This window comes from Triticum aestivum, chromosome 2A (genome assembly GCF_018294505.1).
Source record: "Triticum aestivum cultivar Chinese Spring chromosome 2A, IWGSC CS RefSeq v2.1, whole genome shotgun sequence".
Taxonomy (NCBI): domain Eukaryota; kingdom Viridiplantae; phylum Streptophyta; class Magnoliopsida; order Poales; family Poaceae; genus Triticum; species Triticum aestivum.
The window spans coordinates 208,408,870-208,428,946 of NC_057797.1; the positions used below are offsets into that span (position 1 = coordinate 208,408,870).

At 44.0% G+C, this 20,077-nt stretch overlaps 1 protein-coding gene across 1 annotated transcript; it reads right to left on the reverse strand.

Annotated features, from left to right (window-relative positions):
* Nucleotides 1-9,984: 9,984 nt before the first annotated feature.
* On the reverse strand, nucleotides 9,985-13,359 carry LOC123188389 (putative cysteine-rich receptor-like protein kinase 20). Its single transcript, XM_044600476.1, has 7 exons — nucleotides 12,496-13,359; nucleotides 12,228-12,338; nucleotides 11,948-12,135; nucleotides 11,647-11,857; nucleotides 11,298-11,535; nucleotides 11,000-11,156; nucleotides 9,985-10,751 (listed from the first exon to the last, which is right to left on the reverse strand). The coding sequence occupies exons 1-7, from the start codon at nucleotides 13,343-13,345 to the stop codon at nucleotides 10,407-10,409; spliced, it is 2,100 nt and encodes a 699-aa protein (XP_044456411.1). The 5' UTR covers nucleotides 13,346-13,359; the 3' UTR covers nucleotides 9,985-10,406.
* Nucleotides 13,360-20,077: the final 6,718 nt, after the last annotated feature.

Here is a 20,077-nt window from a genome sequence, read left to right on the forward strand (position 1 = left end):
ATTTTGACAAGGTGACCCAGCATCACCCATGCTATTCAATATAGTGGCAGATATGCTAGCGGTCATGATTGAGCATGCTAAGGTTGATGGCCAAATTGATGGGGTGGTGAATCATCTAGTTGATGGTGGTCTCTCCATCCTTCAATATGCTGACGATACAATTCTCTTTATGGATCATGACCTCGAGAAAGCAAGAAATCTGAAATTAATTTTATCAGCATTCGAGCAACTCTCAGGGCTTAAGATCAATTTCCATAAAAGTGAATTGTTTTGTTTTGGCGAGGCTCAAGACGAGGCCCATCTGTATGCTGACCTATTCGGATGCGGGTTGGGCTAGTTTTCGATCACTTATTTGGGGATACCGATACATTATCGGAGACTCACAAATGCTGAATGGAAATACGTCGAGGAGAGACTACAAAAAATGCTTAGCAGTTGGAAAGGTAAACTGCTATCTCTGGGTGGAAGGTTGGTCCTCATAAATTCAGTACTAAGTAATATGGTACTATATATGATTTCCTTATTCCAGTTGCCGAAAGGAGTATTACATAGATTGGATTACTTCCGATCGAGATTCTTTTGGCAAGGAGATAGCGAGAGAAAGAAATATCGATTGGCTAAATGGAGTGTGGTTTGCCATCCAAAGGACCAAGGCGGGTTGGGTATTCATGACCTTGAGGTTAAGAATAGGGCCCTTCTCGGCAAATGGTTGTTTAAGTTATTGACGGAAGATGGTGTATGGCAAACCCTCCTTAGAAGAAAATATGTGGGTTCAAAGGCGGTATCACAAGTATACTGGAAGCCTGGGGACTCCCATTTTTGGGCGGGACTAATGGCAACGAAGAAACATTTCTTCCGCTATGGGTCCTTCTTGATTAAGGATGGATCAGAAATTAGATTCTGGGAGGATAAGTGGCTAGGTAATGCTACACTCCGTGAACAATATCCAGCTCTATACAATATTGTGCGTCACAAGGGTGATACTATCGCCAAGGTTTTGGAATCATTTCCGCCAAATGTGACGTTCAGAAGGGAATTAATTGGACCTAGACTCCAATCGTGGAACATACTACTCCAGCGGTTAGCCACATTACAGTTGTCACAAGGGTCCGATGTATTTCGCTGGAACCTACATGGGAATGGGAAATTATCAGTGGATTCTATGTATAGATCTTTGATCTAGTCTGACGTGCCAGTTGATAATAATAAGAAGATCTGAAAGATGAAGATACCTCTTAAGAATAAAATCTTTGCATGGTATCTTCGTCGCGGAGTCATTCTTACTAAAGATAACCTTATTAAGAGGAATTGGCATGGAAGTACACAATGTGTCTTTTGTCCGCATGATGAGACAATAAAACATTTATTCTTCCAATGTAAATTGGCTCGTTCTATATGGCCAGTCATCCAAATAGCGTCTGGCTTGTATCCTCCTTGTAGTGTTGCTAATATATTTGGCAACTGGCTACATGGGATTGATCACAAGTTTAGAACTCTTATCAGGGTGGGAGCGCTTGCCGTGATTTGGTCGCTTTTGGCTATGTATAAATGATAAGGTTTTTAGTGATAAAAATACTTCTCTTATGCAGGTTATCTACAGATGTACCGGGACTCTTCGTTTATGGTCCTGTCTACAACGACTGGAGAATCGAGACCTGTTTATGGAGGTGTGTACACGATTGGAGGCTTCGGCGAGGGATATTTTTATCCAACGTGGGTGGCAGCATGATCTTAGGATTGGGCCACCTTCAGTTTAGGCGTTATACAGATCGCATTATCCTTGTATATCGCCTTATTCTTTTATTTTGCCTTGGTGTGAGAACTTTGTTGGCTGTGTGCATCTATTTTATGTAGAGATCGGGTGTAATGCTTAAACCTTTTAAATAATAAAGCGCCCCTTTTCGAAGAAAGCCGGGTATTTTACTCGGGTTATACATAAACCGAGTTTAAACAGGCGTAAGCCGAGTGTATTATATACACGGCTTATAAGTTTTTCCTGTAGTGTCCACACGCCCTCCAACGACGCTAGACGCATCACTGGGACGGGGACTAGACGGGGAGGACCTTATTCCATCTTCAAGAAACTGTCGCTACCTCTTCTTCTTGAGCGTAGCACAAAGCCTAACAAAACTCAGAAAAACACCTAAAAACGAAGCCATCCCGCCAGCAAGGGCTGGGATACAGCACGCCTCCATGGTCCAAAGACCATAGGAGGCGAGGTGGACCGCCGACACCACCGACAAGAGGCAGAGAAACACTAGATGAGGGTTCTCATGAGGGGAGCGAAGGGGTATCCACAGTCTTGGTTTGTTTTCTATTAAGATAAGTCTATATTATTATTTATTTAAGATCAAACAGAAAAATGATAAAACAAGTACAACGCCCCTTTTTTGATATCAAGAGACTTTATTCCTCAAATAATGGAAAGATCGTTTACAAGGGAAGATGAAATAAAGTCAGGGGTAGCATCCCAAACACAAGAGGTACTGGAGTTTAAAGCATATTTTGCTATAGTATTCGCCACCTCATTGGCCTCTCTAAAACAATGTGAGAAATTAACTTGGCCAAATTCCTTCATCAGTTGTTTACTCTCCATCATCACTAGAACGGAAGGTCCTGCATAATCGTTCTCACCTTTCATGGCATCAACAGTAAAAGAGCTATTAGATTCAATTATCAGCTTGCTACAGCCAATGCTCGTCGCTAAATAGAATCCATTTCCGATCGTAGTCATTTCCGCCGAGTCTATATTCGGAACGTGAAGCATGAGCCATGAGGCAGCCGCAATAAAATTACCATTCTCATCTCGGGCCACTGCGCCAGAAGCTCCTGATAATGTTTCAGCGACGAATGAAGCATCAACATTTATTTTAACAAATCCTTTGGATGGCTTCTTTCACATCTGATCCAGTTTACACTTTGAAGAAGATCAAATGGTATCAAGGTTCAAAGGCACAATTTATGGTCCAAGGCGACCACAATACGAAACACTTCCATTTGTTGGCCAATGGCAAACATAGCAAGGAACGTAATTTCATGCTAAACAAGGATGAGGGCCAAATTGAGGGGACGAGCCTTCAAACATTACATCACTAATTATTACAAGATTTGTTTTTTGGACCTGCAGTCAAAAGTAATTTCTCTCAAGACAAGTCATTCATAGATGACATCCCGCAACTCTTAGGCAGAAAATGAGTTTTTAATAGCTCTGTTCTCTAAAAATAAAAATTGGGATGATGTCTTTCATACCAAACATAACAAAGCTCTTGAGCCGGATGGCTTCTTGGCCAAATTTTATCAAGCTTTTCAGATGTGGTTAAGGGAGTGTCGTACAATTTTAACCAACTGCAATCAGAAAACCTTAACATCGCTCATTTAAACTTCATTGAAATTATCTTACTACCTAAAATCAAGGATGCAGATCGGATACAAAAATTTTATCCATAACGTAATACATTTACAGAAACACTAATATTCACACATGCGGACGTTTGCATCTCGCCCACACGCATGGATCCGCGTCCGTTTATGGGTACATGAATCTTCACATGTTTGTGGTGTCACATAGAATTGGGCTGGTATGTGGGCATTCACTCGGTCGCTCACATGTCTGTTTCACCACACGGAGGGCTCGGTGTCTGGGCGTTTAGCAGTTCGTCCACACGTCAGTTTTCACTCACGCACAAGAGCTGGTATGTGGGCATTTGTCATATCGCCCACATGCTCGTCTCTTCTCCCACACCCAAGCTGTCAGTTGCCATGCGTTTTGCAGTGTACATGGCAACTACCCTAGTGTGCTTGTAAGCAGATAACAACTTTTCTTTTTACCCAAACATGTCAGTTGCCATATGTTTTGCAGTACACGGCAACTGACCTAGTGTGCTTGTAAGCAGATGGCAACTCTCTCTTTTACCCGAACATGTTGTTTTGCCATGTCTCTTTTGTAGCAACCTCTAAAGTTTTCAAATCATGGCAACTATAGTAAACCAGATCATACATGGCAACAGCTGCAGTTGTCCAAAATGGCATCTGACACTTGACCTGAGATGGCAACTGCAGTTGAGCAACCATGTCAACTGCAGTTGTCCGACATGGCAACTGTAGTTCAGCAACATGGCAACTGCAGGTAAACGGACATTGAAGAGGGTCCGGACCATGACAACTGCGGGGACGCGTGGTGACTGTCACGCTGGGCGTGCGGGACCGTGGGGTAGGTGGCTAAGAGAGATCGTGTGGGTGTTATACATTTCGCCCACACATAAGCGTGTGAGAGAGACCGCAAGGAGAAAAATGTGTGTGGGCGTTAAATTGTTTTGCCCACACATAAACGTGTGGACTGATTCTCTTACACACCACATAAAACGTGTGGACAGACCTCTTAACACCCACACGTATGACAGTTATCATCGTCCTACATTTAATATCATATCAAGATTACACTAATGGCCGTAATAATTCACAATTAGTTAGTGTTTTAGGTCCAGTCCAGTTCATGTTTTTTTGGGGGGTTCCAGTCCAATTCATGTAGTTAAACGTTTCCGTGTATGTACCAAAGGGCGCCCCTATGTCTCCCTTACCGAGAGACAGAGCGAAGCCTCGCATTGGGAGCGCATCAGATGGGCCGGCCCTTTTTTCATATTTTCTTTCTTTTCTTTCTTTTGATTTATACTTACAAATATTCTAAATGACTATATTACAAAAAATACTTTACATAAAAATATTTTAAAAAGATATTAACCAAGCATTTTAAAAGTGTTGAATGTGTATAGAGAATGTTTCACATGTGTACAAAAAATGTATACCAAATATATAGGATGTGTGTGAATAAAAGTTGATTGTCTATTTTAAAATTTTAGTCAATTTTTTTTTTAAAAATCTTATACAAGTATTTTAAAAATGTTGATCAAGCATTTGAAATTTTTTAAATGTGCATAGAAAAAATGTTGACCATGTATCAGAAAAAGATCTTGTATTGTATTCAAAAAAATTTAAACTTGTATTTAAAATTCTTGAATCAAGAATTTGAAAATGTAAAATATGTATAGAAAAAATGTCGACCATTCATTAAAAAAAATTAATACTACATGTGAAAAAATGTTAATCAAGAATTTGAAGAATGTTAAATGTGTATATAAACAATGTTGACCATGCGTTAAAAAATGTTATCTTGTATTTGAAAATTTCTAATCAATCATTTGAAAATGTTTAAAAGTGTGTGATGGAAAAATGTTGACCTTGTATTAAAAAATATTAATCTTGTATTTTAAAAATATTAATCAAGCATTTGAAAATGTTTAAATGTGTGTTTAGAAAAAATGTTGACCATGTATTAAAAAATGTTAATCTTGTATTTGAAAAATACTAATCAAGCATATAATTTTTAAAAAAATTGTATGAAACAAATGTTGACCATGTTTTCAAAGAACATTAAATGTGTATTAGAAAAATATTTTTGAAGTATAAAAAAATGGAGAATGAAAACTAAAAGAAACAAAGAAAAACGAAATAAGAAATAAAACCGATAAACACAATGAAAAAAAAAGAAAAACGAAAAGAACAAAAAAAACAGAGAAGAAAAAGAAGAGAAAACAAAAATTGAAAAAATAATAAAACAGAAGAAACAGAAAGAAAATAAAAAACAGTGAAAATAAAGAAAGAAACAAAGAAAAACCGGTGAAAAAAGAATGACAATACAACAACAAAAAGACCCAGAAAAATTAGTGCAAAACTAGTTCTTTTACCCTCAACTATGTCGCGCCATAGTAGTTTATACGAAAGTGAAGCTAGTTAGTGGCTAGCAGCGTTGCTTGTCAGCCAGGATCGAATCCAGGTTTCTCACCTTTTTCTTCTCCCTTTATTTTAAACATGTGTTAATGGGTTAGCCCAGTAGCTACAGTGCGAGGCATTTGCTTCAGCGAGATGGAACTAGCACTTTCATGAAGCGAGATATAGTCACCGTGTGTACCAATGCCCAACTAAACAAGCCCATGATCAGGTCATCGTGGCTAAGCATATTTTTCCATCTCGTTGCCCCATGACCTAGCGCCGCACGTCGTCTCGGATTGGGTCGGCTGATCGACGTGGTGGTTTTTCGCTTCATTTGCGTATGACTGGCCGCCACCGTCGTCCATCGATTGCCAGTCACCGGGCTGTAGGAGACACACACACACGGCCGGCTGTTGGGTTTCTACTTTCTAGTGTGCTACGGTGTTAATCATGGCTGCTCTATCTCGATTGCTTCTGCGGAGGTGTTTCTCAAGTTCACCACTGCGTCTACTTGATCTGCGCTCTAAATCTAAAGGTAAATCGATGAGGTAATTGCACCGGTGGTGTCTAAACTTATCATGGATGTTCAATTTAGTGCATGAACTTGAAAAATACGCCAAACTGGTTTTAAAACTTGACAGACATGTGCAAATCTACGTTGCACCGATACTGCAACACCGATACGGCGATACGAGTACGGCGATACGGGATACGACAATTTTTAGAAACAGCAATATGCGATACGTCAATATAAATAATTAACAAAAGTGACATATAATAGAAACCAACATAACAAAATGTCCTCGACTCCATTAGTTGCCTGATTGCCTCCAAGCCTCTTTTCTTTTGTCTTGAATGATCCAGGTCCTCAACTCCTCATGGTGTATGCAAAATAGAAAATACATCAACAAGCAGCAACATCAGCTAGCAATTTTATCCAACAAACAACAACAAGCAGCAGTAGATAGAAGTGATAGCCTCCTTTGTGCAGCTATTTCTCTCGATGTACTAGTACTACGGACGCCCGCAAGCACAGCCAAGCAAGAATACAGCAAGCACATCCAAGCAAGAATACAGCAAGCACAGCCAAGCAAGAATCCAGCAAGCAGGCAAGCATACATCAAGCACACAGCAAGCACACATCAGACATCACTCGGTGCTCGGGGAAATTGCCTTTGCGACAACGGCGCAGAAGACTCGAGAAGGAGAGGCAATTCCAGGCGGTGGGTGCAGCGGCGGCGAGCCACTCCAGTCGGCGGAGGCGACGACGGCGAGCCACTGCACGTGGCGGAGGCGGCGAGTAGCCCTCGAGCCCTTCCTCATGCAGAAAGAGAGATTAGGTTTAGGTGGTCGTGGGCTATCGGGCTCGCTCGGCCGCTCGCCGTGTCCCAGGCGTGTCCCGAGCGTGTCGCTGCCGTATCAGCATTATTTTTTTCTTTTCTTTTAAATAAAAAAACGCAATACTTCTTTGATATGCGTATCCAAGCTGTATCGGCCGTATCGGCGTATCGGAGCCGTCCGGAATGGCGATACGGCACTTTCCTGAGGTATCGGTGCTACATAGGTGCAAATACGGTGCTAATCTCACATGTAGACGTACAGTGTGCTCACATGGCACTGTATTTGGCTGACATGGCATAGGGCCTGCTTGTAGCAACGAAACATTATCACTTTAATAAAATATATAACTCTATGGTTAGTGGGTCCCTTCTGTCAGTATAGAAGGAAAAATAAATTTTTAAAAGTTACACGAACAAAGTCGTGCGACCTGAAGCTCCTGCGAGCAAAAGCTTCAAGACAAGCCATGCCGACCAGTACACCAGTTATGCTTCTACGAAAACTTTGCCCCGTCCTGCTTATTAATATTTTTTTGAGAAAAACTTATAAATGAATTATAAACGCAAAGGCTTGTGGTGCTTAGATGGGCTGCAGCCAGTGGCTCATTTAGCACATGTTAACTTAAAAAAAAATTGTAAAACACATCTAAATTATAGTCATAATAATAAATATTAGATCCAAATGTCATGTCTTATTAATAGTTGACTTGTGTATAAAAATGTTTGTATTCACTATTTTTTAAAAAAAAACATTTATTGAACATTCTTAGAGAATCCATGACTGTATATTTTAAATGTTTGTATACTAAAGATTTCATAAAAATCATATCTTATATTCCAAACAGTATTTTCTATATAATAAGTGAATATGTTTAAAATTACAGGAACATTTTTAGTGTATTATTTTATAACATACCTCTATATATTTATTTTGTGTACCATGAGGTTATTTTGTTTTATTATTTATAGATTTTTCAAAACAATACATGCACACAAATATTTGTATACCATGAGTTAGTTATTAATAAAACACAAATATTCGTATACCATGAGTTAATTATTAATAAAACACGAATATTCATATACCATGAGGTAATTATTAATAACACACGAATATTTTAATCTAATTATTTTTATTTTTATTATTATTTACGAACTTTTAAAAAAATTAACATGTGCTAAATGGGCCACTGGCTGCAGCACGTTTATGCCTTTATATTACAAATCAATAATGTAAGAGTGGTTAGAGCCCTGCAACCAGGAAGCAGTCAAGCAGCAGGTTGCTCGTTCGAGCTTTGTCAAGCACGATTTTTAATTTCAATTTTCCTTCTGGACTGACAGCCAGGACCCACTAGTCATAGTATTTAAATAATCATTTTTTGCATCGTACAAATCATATTTCGTTATTACAAGTGGACCCATGCCACATCACTTAAATATGGTGCCATGTCAGCACATTATACGTCTACAAATGTGTTTAGCACCATATTTGCATGCGCCAACCAAGTTTTAGAACCAGTTCGGTGTATTTTTCAACTTCAGACACTAAACTGAACATACAGGGCAAGTTCAAGCACCACCGATGTAATTACCTCTAAATCAATACACAAACTACAACTAGTAGCTAGATCATTTATGTGTAGATTACAATCAACGACATATTTGGCGCAATTTGCAGGCCTAACATACAGCACCAACAATGCCACGATTTGGAAGATGTGGGCCCCTTCGAAGTGCAAATTCTTTGCCTGGTTGGTTCTTCACAACCGAGTGGGGGTGGCCTAACTGTGGCCTTTGCCCCCTCTGCAAACAAGTGCAAGAATCTGCAGCCCACTTGTTATTTCAATGTCGATTCTCAAGTAGAGTCTGGAACGAGATCATTGTCTAGCTTGGCATTCACGACTACACACCACTGACTTGGCGGAATGAGGATTCGGTTAGAGCTTGCTGGATCAAGGTTGTGGGCGTGTGAGACCAACACAGGAAGGCCCTTGCTTCAGTCATGATGCTGGTTTCATGGGAAATTTTGAAGGAACGAAATGCAAGAATTTTTCGCAACATGGCCGCTCCAACAACGACCGTCATTAGCAGAATCAAGGAGGAAGCCTGCCTCTGGGCGCTTGCTGGAGCCAAGCATTTGAGCCTACTTATGTCGCGAGAGTAGACCTTTTTTTTCTCGCTTTGCGGCTTATGTCTAAACCTTCTTCTTAATTAATGAAAATGGCAAATCTTTTGCCTTGTTTCAAAACAAAAAAAAAACAATCTACTACTAGTTTGGTTTTCTTCATATATGAGAACTAAAGCCAATAGATTAATTCACTAATCAGGTGTATATCTTTTTAGTTCTCTTTTTCTAATTTCAGTTGCCTAAATTTTTCTTAAATCTGATTCAGTTAAATTTGCACATTAGTTAGCATGCAATTCATTCTTGAAAGTGCAATCTAAGAGCAACTTTAGTCTCTGATTAGTATGTGGGACATGCCAACGCAAAAAGAGAGTGTGCGAGATGTGAGATGAGGATGGTTGGATGTCAATTCAAAGACATAGAAAAATGGTCGAGATAAGAATATGCACTTTCAGACTTTCTGACAAAATTTTGATACTCCCTCCGGTCCTTTTTACTCCGCATATTAGATTTTTGTCAAGTCAAACTTTATAAAGTTTGACCAAATTTATATCAAAAAGTACAAATATTTACAATACCAAATATATATACTATGAAACTACATTTCATAATGAATCTAACAATGTTGATTTGACATTATAAACGTTAATATTTTTTTCTATAAGTTTGGTCAAAGTTGAGATACTTTAACTTCGGACAAATCTTATATGCGGACTAAAAATGACCGGAGTGAGTATGATACAAGAGCACAGGGGATGGAAAACACAAACCATACCCATATTGGCCTCCGGCACCGTAAAAGGACTCTTCCAAACTGGCAAAGTCAAGAGAGCATCATCAGGTTCGCATTTGCACGGCTTGAATTGTCGCCGGCATACCACACCTACCCTCACATATGTTACTGTCAAGAGCCAACGCTCTGCGACTCCCTTGCATCCTGTCTATATCATGTAGCACTACATTTCCTTTTTCCTTTTTCGTTCGTCAAAGCACTGCCAGCAGTATAGTTCGTACGTACAATTTTAGGGCTCTTCTTGTCCTATGCAATAGCGTATGATCTGTACAACAACGGTGATCGACACCGTGACACGAGCGAGACATATGCCAGTGCGCCACAACCGGAAACATCTCAACCCTACACCGTGACACGTGGCCCACTCACTAATAGGAGAAAGCAATCACCTCCCTTCCTCGATGGTGCTGATGGTCACGTCGTTGGTGCTGCACGATCCGGTGAAGTGCGTGGACCGTGTCCGCGCCCCAGACCCGCCGGCGCCGTCCTCCTCATCGTCGCTGGTGACCCTGAGGTGGAAATGCGGGGGCCGCCTCGGGTCCGGCAGCGGCACCCCGTCGTTCCCCAGCATCGCCGTCACGTCGGTCATCGTCGGCCGGTCCATGGCGTTGTCCTGCACGCAGAGCAACGCCACCTTGACGCACCGCATGATGTCCGCCACCTCGCTGCAGTGGCCCAGCGTCGGGTCGACCAGCTCGAACGCTCTCCCATCCCTCCACAGCTGCCATGCCTGTCGTCCAAAATCATACGGCGCAATTAGTTAATGGGGTTCTGCAGACCGTTGCTGTCAGTGGCTTACGTTGCTGATGTGAACACTAGGAACGACGTTTTTGACCATATTGGTAACGGATAAGCCGCTCGTTTTGTATTTAGTCTTGGAACAAGAAGAGCTAGGGTTTTAGAAATGTCTAAGCTCGTCGGAAGCGTGTGGTCTGTTCTAGTTAACTCATGCAACTAAAAAATTCAGCAGAAGCTTACGTAGCCGAGGAGGTTGACGAATTCTCCGTAGTGCTGGCCGTGGCCGCTGCTGTTCCTCTTGCCGCTCACTATCTCCAGCAGCAACACGCCGAAGCTGAAGACGTCAGACTTGACCGAGAAGAGGCCCTCCGAAGCATACTCAGGTGCCATGTAACCGCTGCGGCACAACACAAAACGTGGAGCATTAGTATATATACTATAATCCAGTCAGCACGCCGCTGCATTAATTCGGTATTCATCAGGGTTTGCCTGTTAAAAATGGGTAAAAAAGTTTGATCAGTTTTATTTTTTCTCTTACTAGGTGCCGACGACCCTGTTGGTGTTGGCCTCCGTCATGTTGGAGCCGAAGATCCTGGCCATGCCGAAGTCGGAGATCTTGGGGTTGAGGTCCTTGTCCAGCAGTATGTTGCTGGCCTTCATGTCCCGATGGATGATCCGCACCCGGGAGTGCTTGTGCAGGTATAGGAGCCCCTGCGCGATCCCTTCCATTATGTGCCGCCGCTTCTGCCAGTCCAGCAACGGACCTCGCTCTTGGTCTGCATTGCAAAAAGTTACCATATCATATCAGCTTTTTTCCTACTGGTGGTAGCATTCACGGGAAGAACTGAAGATGGTCTTAAGAAAAGCTTCTGCACGTAGTAATTTACCGAAGATGAAGAAGTCTAGGCTTCGGTTGGGCAGGTACTCGTAGACCAGCATCTTCTCCTCCTCCTGCACGCAGCAGCCCACGAGCTTGACGAGGTTCGTGTGCTGCAGCTTGGCGATGAGCTGGATCTCGTTCTTGAACTCCACAAGCCCCTGCCCGGACTGCGCCGCCAGCCTCTTCACCGCCACCTCGGCTCCGTCAGAAAACTTTCCCTGCAAAGAAACAAAATGACAACAAAAAAATTAGCGTTTGATCGATCAACCGATTGCATTATTACATGGTTAAATGGCGTATCCGCTTGCCTTGTAAACCGGACCGAAGCCGCCTTGTCCGAGCTTGTTCTCGTCGGAGAAGTTGTCCGTGGCAGCGGCGAGCTCAGGGAAGTCGTACAAGGTGAACTCTGAGCTGCTCTCTTCGATCTTCCACAGCTTCAGCGCCTCCTCTGTCTTCGAGTTGTTCCTCTTATGACCTTGTTCTAATTTCGTGTTTCCTGAATTGATTGTATTTGCAGGTAGTGCATGAGTTAAAATGGTGCCGAGAAAAAGCACGGAATATTGTTGCAACGTGTTGTCTTGGCCTTACCAGCTCCTTTTCTTAGCCTTCTGATGAGGAGAAGGCAGCCAACCAACATAGAACAGAACACCGTAACGGACACGCATAAAACGATTATTAGGGTCTGCATGTGCTTGCTTCCTGAGCGATACAAAGCAAAATATATAGGAGTATGAAACAATAGTATAACTAATAAAAATCAAAAAATAGTTAAACAAATTAAGTACAGCCAGTTCTTCATGTTTTTATGGCTCTTGAAATAAATAAAAAAGGATGTACACAGTACGCTCTCCCTTACCATTGCTTTCTGTTGGTGAAGATGAGCCACCGGGTGTGCCGATCCTGACGTTGGCCATGCCGTCGTAGAACTGGTAGCCTTCATAGCGAATATTGCACCGGACGCCGACGATGCGGCCGCCCTCGCGGCCGTCGTACCACTGGCGGGTCTGCTCCTGGAGGCCCTGGAAGCAGTGCCAGCACTGCCCCGGGGAGAGGTCCGGCGTGCACTGCGCCAGGCCGTACACCGTGGGCAGCTGCGGGTTGATGTACATGACGGCGCTGGCAAACCGGCGCACCGACGAGTTGTACGCGCCGTACATGGACATCTCCCCGAACAGCGTGCCGACCAGGGACAGGAAGAAGCTCCGGGACGTGGCGTTCCGGCTGTCCCACGCGGCGTACGTCGACCCGTTCACGTCCATGCCGTTAATCACCGGGCTGTTGTCGTCCGGCCGCGCCAGGAAGTCCTCGCCGGAGTAGCGGAGGGTGCAGAGGTCGTGGTAGAACGTGGCGTCCCTCTCGCCGGCGCAGAGCGCCCGCAGCTGCGTGAACGCGTTGTCGAGGCAGCCGGAGCACGCCCTGGCGTCCGTGATGTCGCCGCGGCAGAGCGCGAGGGCGAAGGCCTTGTCGGGGGAGGCGCCGATGGCCGCCGAGGCGTAGAGGGACGGAGAGGTGGAGGCGTCGGCGGGGAGCTCGGCGGTGAGGCGCGCGAGGTTGGCCCCGAAGGCGTCACGCGCCGTGTAGTTGCCGGTGGTGCCATTGCACGAGTACTCCGAGTAGGCGGCGGCGGCGATGGCGCGTGGCTTCAGGAAGAGGAGGAGGTGGAGGAGGAGGCAGGGCAGGACGCCAGCCATGCCGGCCTCTTTCATTTTTCTGATGGTGGTTCCCCGTAGCTTGTTGCTCTCGTTTTAAAATTTAAACGGGTTGGCAAATTCAAAGGCTGCAACAAGATGGTGGTTGGTTGCTGTCAATTGTTCTCTCCGATTTTTCTGCGAGGGTTCCTTGGGTCTAATTGGCCGGGTTGACAGTCGACAGGAAGGTTGCAACAAAAGAAAACTTCTCTTGATAGTGCGGCAGAAAGGAAGCAAAATTCGTCAGGTAGCAAGAATTTGATTACGCAGATAGCAATTGACGAGCATTCGTTTTTACCCTGCACGTGTAAATACCAACGACCCCGCTGCGACCTGGAACAACCATGCTGAGCCGAGATGAAACACAATTATTTGTACTAGTATATATCTCGGTCTGCGTCTCAGCGTGTGAAACGATCGTGCGCCCGGTTGATGTGCACCAGATACATAGTCCAAAGGTTACTGTCCGATGACGGCTTCGATGGACGCATCACACTAATCATATCTACCAGAATGCTTTTCGCTGACGACTTTGAAGCTATTACTGCAGGCTGGCCTGTTTTCAAAACCGTACTTGCTTCTAGTTTCTACCTAGTTCAGAGAAAATCAATGAACTACACCCGAAAAGAGTTGTAGTGCTATCTGCCATTTCCTAGCCTTTTTGACCCGTCAATTCACTTCTCATAAGCCACTTGTCAGTTGCCTATGTCAGCCCCGCTGACATAGCTGTGACACTGGGCAGGGTCACTGCCAAGGAGGGCCCACGCCTCGACGACAACTCACGACCAAGACGCAAGTAATGTGTGAATCTTCGCTACGGCGGGCCGGACTGGGCCAATCACATCAACCTAAGCCCAGGCAATACCTAAGGGAGAGCAGGAAGGAAGGACAGGCATCCGCGTAGGATCAGACAACGACGGTTGTCTCCCCTACCAACCCAAAATGCCCTGTTCTTCGCTTATCTCCAATTCCTTGTAATCGAGACCTAGAACTATGATTCGATGATCAAGTGAGTGTAGATCGTGTGTACCTCATATGTATCCTAACATCTGGTATCAGTCAATCGTGTGTGCGTGTTGGTTTTCTTCGACAACATACTAGTCTTCGGTAAAACATTTGAGGCACACATTGAGCACCTGAAGCCACCATGAGAGACGAGAGGGAGGTGGAAACACGGCCGCCTGAGGCGGCCGGTCTTTCGCCGCCGCCGCCGCCCCATTCCTCGACAGGGGGGTGGGGGTGAAGGAAATATGCCCTAGAGGCAATAATAAAGTTATTATTTATTTTCTTATATCATGATAAATGTTTATTATTCATTCAAGAATTGTATTAACCGGAAACATGATACATGTGTGAATACATAGACAAACAGAGTGTCACTAGTATGCCTCTACTTGACTAGCTCATTAATCAAAGATGGTTATGTTTCCTAGCCATAGACAAAGAGTTGTCATTTGATTAACGGGATCACATCATTAGGAGAATGATGTGATTGACTTGACCCATTCCGTTAGCTTAGCACTTGATCGTTTAGTTTGTTGCTATTGCTTTCTTCATGACTTATACATGTTCCTATGATTATGAGATTATGCAACTCCCGTTTACCGGAGGAACACTTTGTGTGCTACCAAACGTCACAACGTAACTGGGTGATTATAAAGGTGCTCTACAGGTGTCTCCAAAGGTACTTGTTGGGCTGGCGTATTTCGAGATTAGGATTTGTCACTCCGATTGTCGGAGAGATATCTCTGGGCCCACTCGGTAATGCACATCACTATAAGCCTTGCAAGCAATGCAACTAATGAGTGAGTTGCGGGATGATATATTACGGAACGAGTAAAGAGACTTGCCGGTAACGAGATTGAACTAGGTATTGAGATACCGACGATCAAATCTTGGGCAATAGTAACATACCGACGACAAAGGGAACAACATATGTTGTTATGCGGTTTGACCGATAAAGATCTTCATAGAATATGTAGGAGCCAATATGAGCATCCAGGTTCTGCTATTGTTTATTGACCGGAGACGTGTCTCGGTCATGTCTACATAGTTCTCGAACCCGTAGGGTCCGCACGCTTAAAGTTAGATGACGATTATATTATGAGTTTATATGTTTTGATGTACCGAAGGTAGTTCGGAGTCCTGGATGTGATCACGGACATGACGAGGAGTCTCGAAATGGTCGAGACGTAAAGATCGATATATTGGACGACTATGTTTGGACACCGGAAAGGTTCCGGAAGGTTTCAGACATTTATCGGAGTAACGGGGGTTACCGGACCCCCCCCCCCCGGGAACTAATGGGCCTTGTTGGACCTTAGTGGAGAGAGAGAGGGGCCGGCCAGGGCAAGAGAGGCGCGCCCCCTCCCCTTGAGTCCGAATAGGACAAGGAAAGGGGGGGGGGCGCCCCCATTGCCTTTCCCCTCTCCCACTCCTTCCTTCCCCCTCCTTCTTGGATTAGGAAAGGGAGGGGCAAACCTACTTGGAGTAGGTTTCCCCCTCCTAGGGTGCGCCACCCCCTTGGCCGGCCCTCTCCTCCTCCCCCTTTATATATGGAGGAGGGGGCACCCCATAGACACAATAATTGATCTCTTAGCCGTGTGCGGTGCCCCCCTCCACCATAATCCACCTCGATCATATCGTAGCGCTGCTTAGGCGAAGCCCTGCGTCGGTAGAACATCATCATCATCACCACGCCGTCGTGCTGACGAAACTCTCCCTCAACACTCGGCTGGATTAGAGTTCGAGGGACGTCATCGAGTTGAACGTGTACAGAACTCGGAGATGCCGTGCGTTCGGTACTTGATCGGTCGGATCGTGAAGACGTACAACTACATCAACCGCGTTATGCTAACACTTCCGCTTTCGGTCTACGAGGGTACGTGGACACACTCTCCCCTCTCGTTGCTATGCATAACCGTGATCTTGCGTGTGTGTGTAGGATTTTTTTTTGAAATTATTACGTTCCCCAACAGTGGCATCCGAGCCAGGTTTTATGCATAGGTGTCATATGCACGAGTAGAACACAAGTGAGTTGTGGGCGATACAAGTCATACTGCTTACCAGCATGTCATACTTTGGTTCGGCGGTATTGTTGGATGAAGTGTCCCGGACCGACATTACGCGTACGCTTACGCGAGACTGGTTCTACCGACGTGCTTTGCACACAGGTGGCTGGCGGGTGTCAGTTTCTCCAACTTTAGTTGTTGAACCAAGTGTGGCTACGCCCGATCCTTGAGAAGGTTTAAACATCACTAACTTGACGAACTATCGTTGTGGTTTTGATGCGTAGGTAAGAACGATTCTTGCTTAGCCCGTAGCAGCCACGTAAAACTTTGCAACAACAAAGTAGAGGACGTCTAAGTTGTTTTTTGCAAGGCATGTTGTGATGTGATATGTTCAAGGCATGATGCTATATTTTATTGTATGAGATGATCATGTTTTGTAACCGAGTTATCGGCAACTGGCAGGAGCCATATGGTTGTCGCTTTATTGTATGCAATGCAATCACCCTGTAATGCTTTACTTTATCACTAAGCGGTAGCGATAGTCGTAGAAGCATAAGTTGGCGAGACGACAACGATGCTACGATGGAGATCAAGGTGTCGCGCCGGTGACGATGGTGATCATGATGATGCTTCGAAGATGAAGATCACAAGCACAAGATGATGATGGCCATATCATATCACTTATATTGATTGCATGCGATGTTTATCTTTTATGCATCTTATCTTGCTTTGATCGATGGTAGCATTATAAGATGATCTCTCACTAAATTATCAAGATATAAGTTTTCTCCCTGAATATGCATCGTTGCGAAAGTTCTTCGTGCTGAGACACCACGTGATGATCGGGTGTGATAGGCTCTACATTCAAATACAGCGGGTGCAAAACAGTTGCACACGCGGAATACTCAGGTTAAACTTGACGAGCCTAGCATATAACAGATATGGCCTCGGAACACTGAGACCGAAAGGTAGAGCGTGAATCATATAGTAGATATGATCAACATAGTGATGTTCACCATTGAAACTACTCCATCTCACGTGATGATCGGACATGGTTTAGTTGATTTGGATCACGTGATCAGTTAGAGGATTAGAGGGATGTCTATCTAAGTGGGAGTTCTCAAGTAATATGATTAACTGAACTTAAATTTATCATGAACTTAGTACCTGATAGTTTCTTGCTTGTCTATGTTGATTGTAGATACATGCCTCGTGCTGTTGTTCCGTTGAATTTTAATGCGTTCCTTGAGAAAGCAAAGTTGAAAGATGATGGTAGCAATTACACGGACTAGGTCCGTAACTTGAGGATTATCCTCATTGCTGCACAGAAGAATTACGTCCTGGAAGCACCGCTGGGTGCCAGGCCTGCTGCAGATGCTGATGACAATGTTAAGAACGTTTGGCAGAGTAAAGCTGATGACTACTCGATAGTTCAGTGTGCCATGCTTTACGGCTTAGAACCGGGACTTCAACGACATTTTGAACGTCATGGAGCATATGAGATGTTCCAGGAATTGAAGTTAATATTTCAAGCAAATGCCCGGATTGAGAGATATGAAGTCTCCAATAAGTTCTATAGCTGCAAGATGGAGGAGAATAGTTCTATCAGTGAACATATACTCAAAATGTCTGGGTATCATATTCACTTGACTCAACCGGGAGTTAATCTTCCTGTTGATAGTGTCATTGACAGAGTTCTTCAATCACTGCCACCAAGCTACAAATGCTTTGTGATGAACTATAATATGCAAGGGATGAATAAGACAATTCCTGAGCTCTTCGCGATGCTAAAGGCTGCGGAGGTAGAAATCAAGAAGGAGCATTGATACGTCTCCAACGTATCTATAATTTTTGATTGCTCCATGTTATATTATCTACTGTTTTGGGCAATATTGGGCTTTATTTTCCACTTTTATATTATTTTTGGGACTAACCTATTAACCGGAGGCCCAGCCCAGATTTGCCGTTTTATGCCTATTTCAGTGTTTTGAAGAAAAGGAATATCAAACGGAGTCGAAACGGAACGAAATCAACTGGAGAAGTTATTTTTGGAACGAAAGCCACCGGATAGACTTGGACTCCACGTCAGGAGATACGGGAGGTGCTCACGAGGGTGGGGGGCGCCCCCCTAGGGCGCACCCCCTGCCTCGTGGGGCCCCCGTGGCTCCTCCGACGTACTTCTTGCACCCATATATATCGTCGTACCCTAAAACTTCCAGGAGAAAATAGATCGGGAGTTCTGCCGCCAGAAGCCTCCGTAGCCAGCGAAAACCAATCTAGACCCGTTTCGGCACCCTGCCGGAGGGGGCAATCCCTCTCCGATGGCCATCTTCATCATCCCGGTGCTCTCCATGACGAGGAGGGAGTAGTTCTCCCTCGGGGCTGAGGGTATGTACCAGTAGCTATGTGTTTGATCTCTCTCTCTCTCCCGTCTTCTTGATTTGGCACGATCTTGATGTATCGCGAGCTTTGCTATTATAGTTGGATCTTATGTTTCTCCTCCCCCTCTACTCTCTTGTAATGGATTGAGTTTCCCCTTTGAAGTTATCTTATCGGATTGAGTCTTTAAAGATTTGAGAACACTTGATGTATGTCTTGCCGTGCGTATCTGTGGTGACAATGGGATACCACGTGATTCACTTGATGTATGTTTTGGTGATCAACTTGCGGGTTCCTCCCATGAACCTATGCATAGGGGTTGGCACACGTTTTTGTCATGATTCTCCGGTAGAACTTTGGGCCACTCTTTGAGGTCTTTTGTGTTAGTTGAATAGACGAATCTGAGATTGTGTGATGCATATCGTATAATCATACCCACAGATACTTGAGGTGACATTGGAGTATCTAGGTGACATTAGGGTTTTGGTTGATTTGTGTCTTAAGGTGTTATTCTAGTACGAACTCTAGGGCTGTTTGTGACACTTATAGGAATAGCCCAACAGATTGATTGGAAAGAATAACTTTGAGGTGGTTTCGTACCCTACCATAATCTCTTCATTCGTTCTCCACTATTAGTGACTTTGGAGTGACTCTTTGTTGCATGTTGAGGGATAGTTATATGATCCAATTATGTTATTATTGTTGAGAGGACTTACACTAGTGAAAGTATGAACCCTAGGCCTTATTTCCACGCATTGCAATACCGTTTACGCTCACTTTTACCATTAGTTACCTTGCTGTTTTTATATTTTCAGATTACAAATACCTTTATCTACCATCCATATACCACTTGTATCACCATCTCTTCGCCGAACTAGTGCACCTATACATTTTACCATTGTATTGGGTGTGTTGGGGACACAAGAGACTCTTTGTTATTTGGTTGCAGGGTTGCTTGAGAGAGACCATCTTCATCCTACGCCTCCTACGAATTGATAAACCTTAGGTCATCCACTTGAGGGAAATTTGCTACTGTCCTACAAACCTCTGCACTTGGAGGCCCAACAACGTCTACAAGAAGAAGGTTGTGTAGTAGACATCAAGCATCAAGTGTTGATGGTCAATAAGACCACCAGTTTCAAGAAAAAAGGCAAAGGGAAGAAGAAGGGGAACTTCAAGAAGAACGGCAAACAAGTTGCTGCTCAAGAGAAGAAACCCAAGTCTAGACCTAAGCCCGAGACTGAGTGCTTCTACTTCAAGCAAACTAGTCACTGGAAGCGGAACTGCCCCAAGTATTTGGCGGATAAGAAGGATGGCAAGGTGAACAAAGGTATATGTGATATACATGTTATTGATGTGT

Bases quoted from the DNA above. Each gene is read 5' to 3' on its own strand.
- LOC123188389 (XM_044600476.1), bottom strand. From the start codon at position 13,345: ATGAAAGAGGCCGGCATGGCTGGCGTCCTGCCCTGCCTCCTCCTCCAC. The intron at 11,536-11,646 runs GTAAATTACTAC...TTTGCAATGCAG, and splicing joins CCTAGACTTCTTCATCTTCG to ACCAAGAGCGAGGTCCGTTG. The intron at 11,157-11,297 runs GTAAGAGAAAAA...GTTGTGCCGCAG, and splicing joins AACAGGGTCGTCGGCACCTA to CGGTTACATGGCACCTGAGT.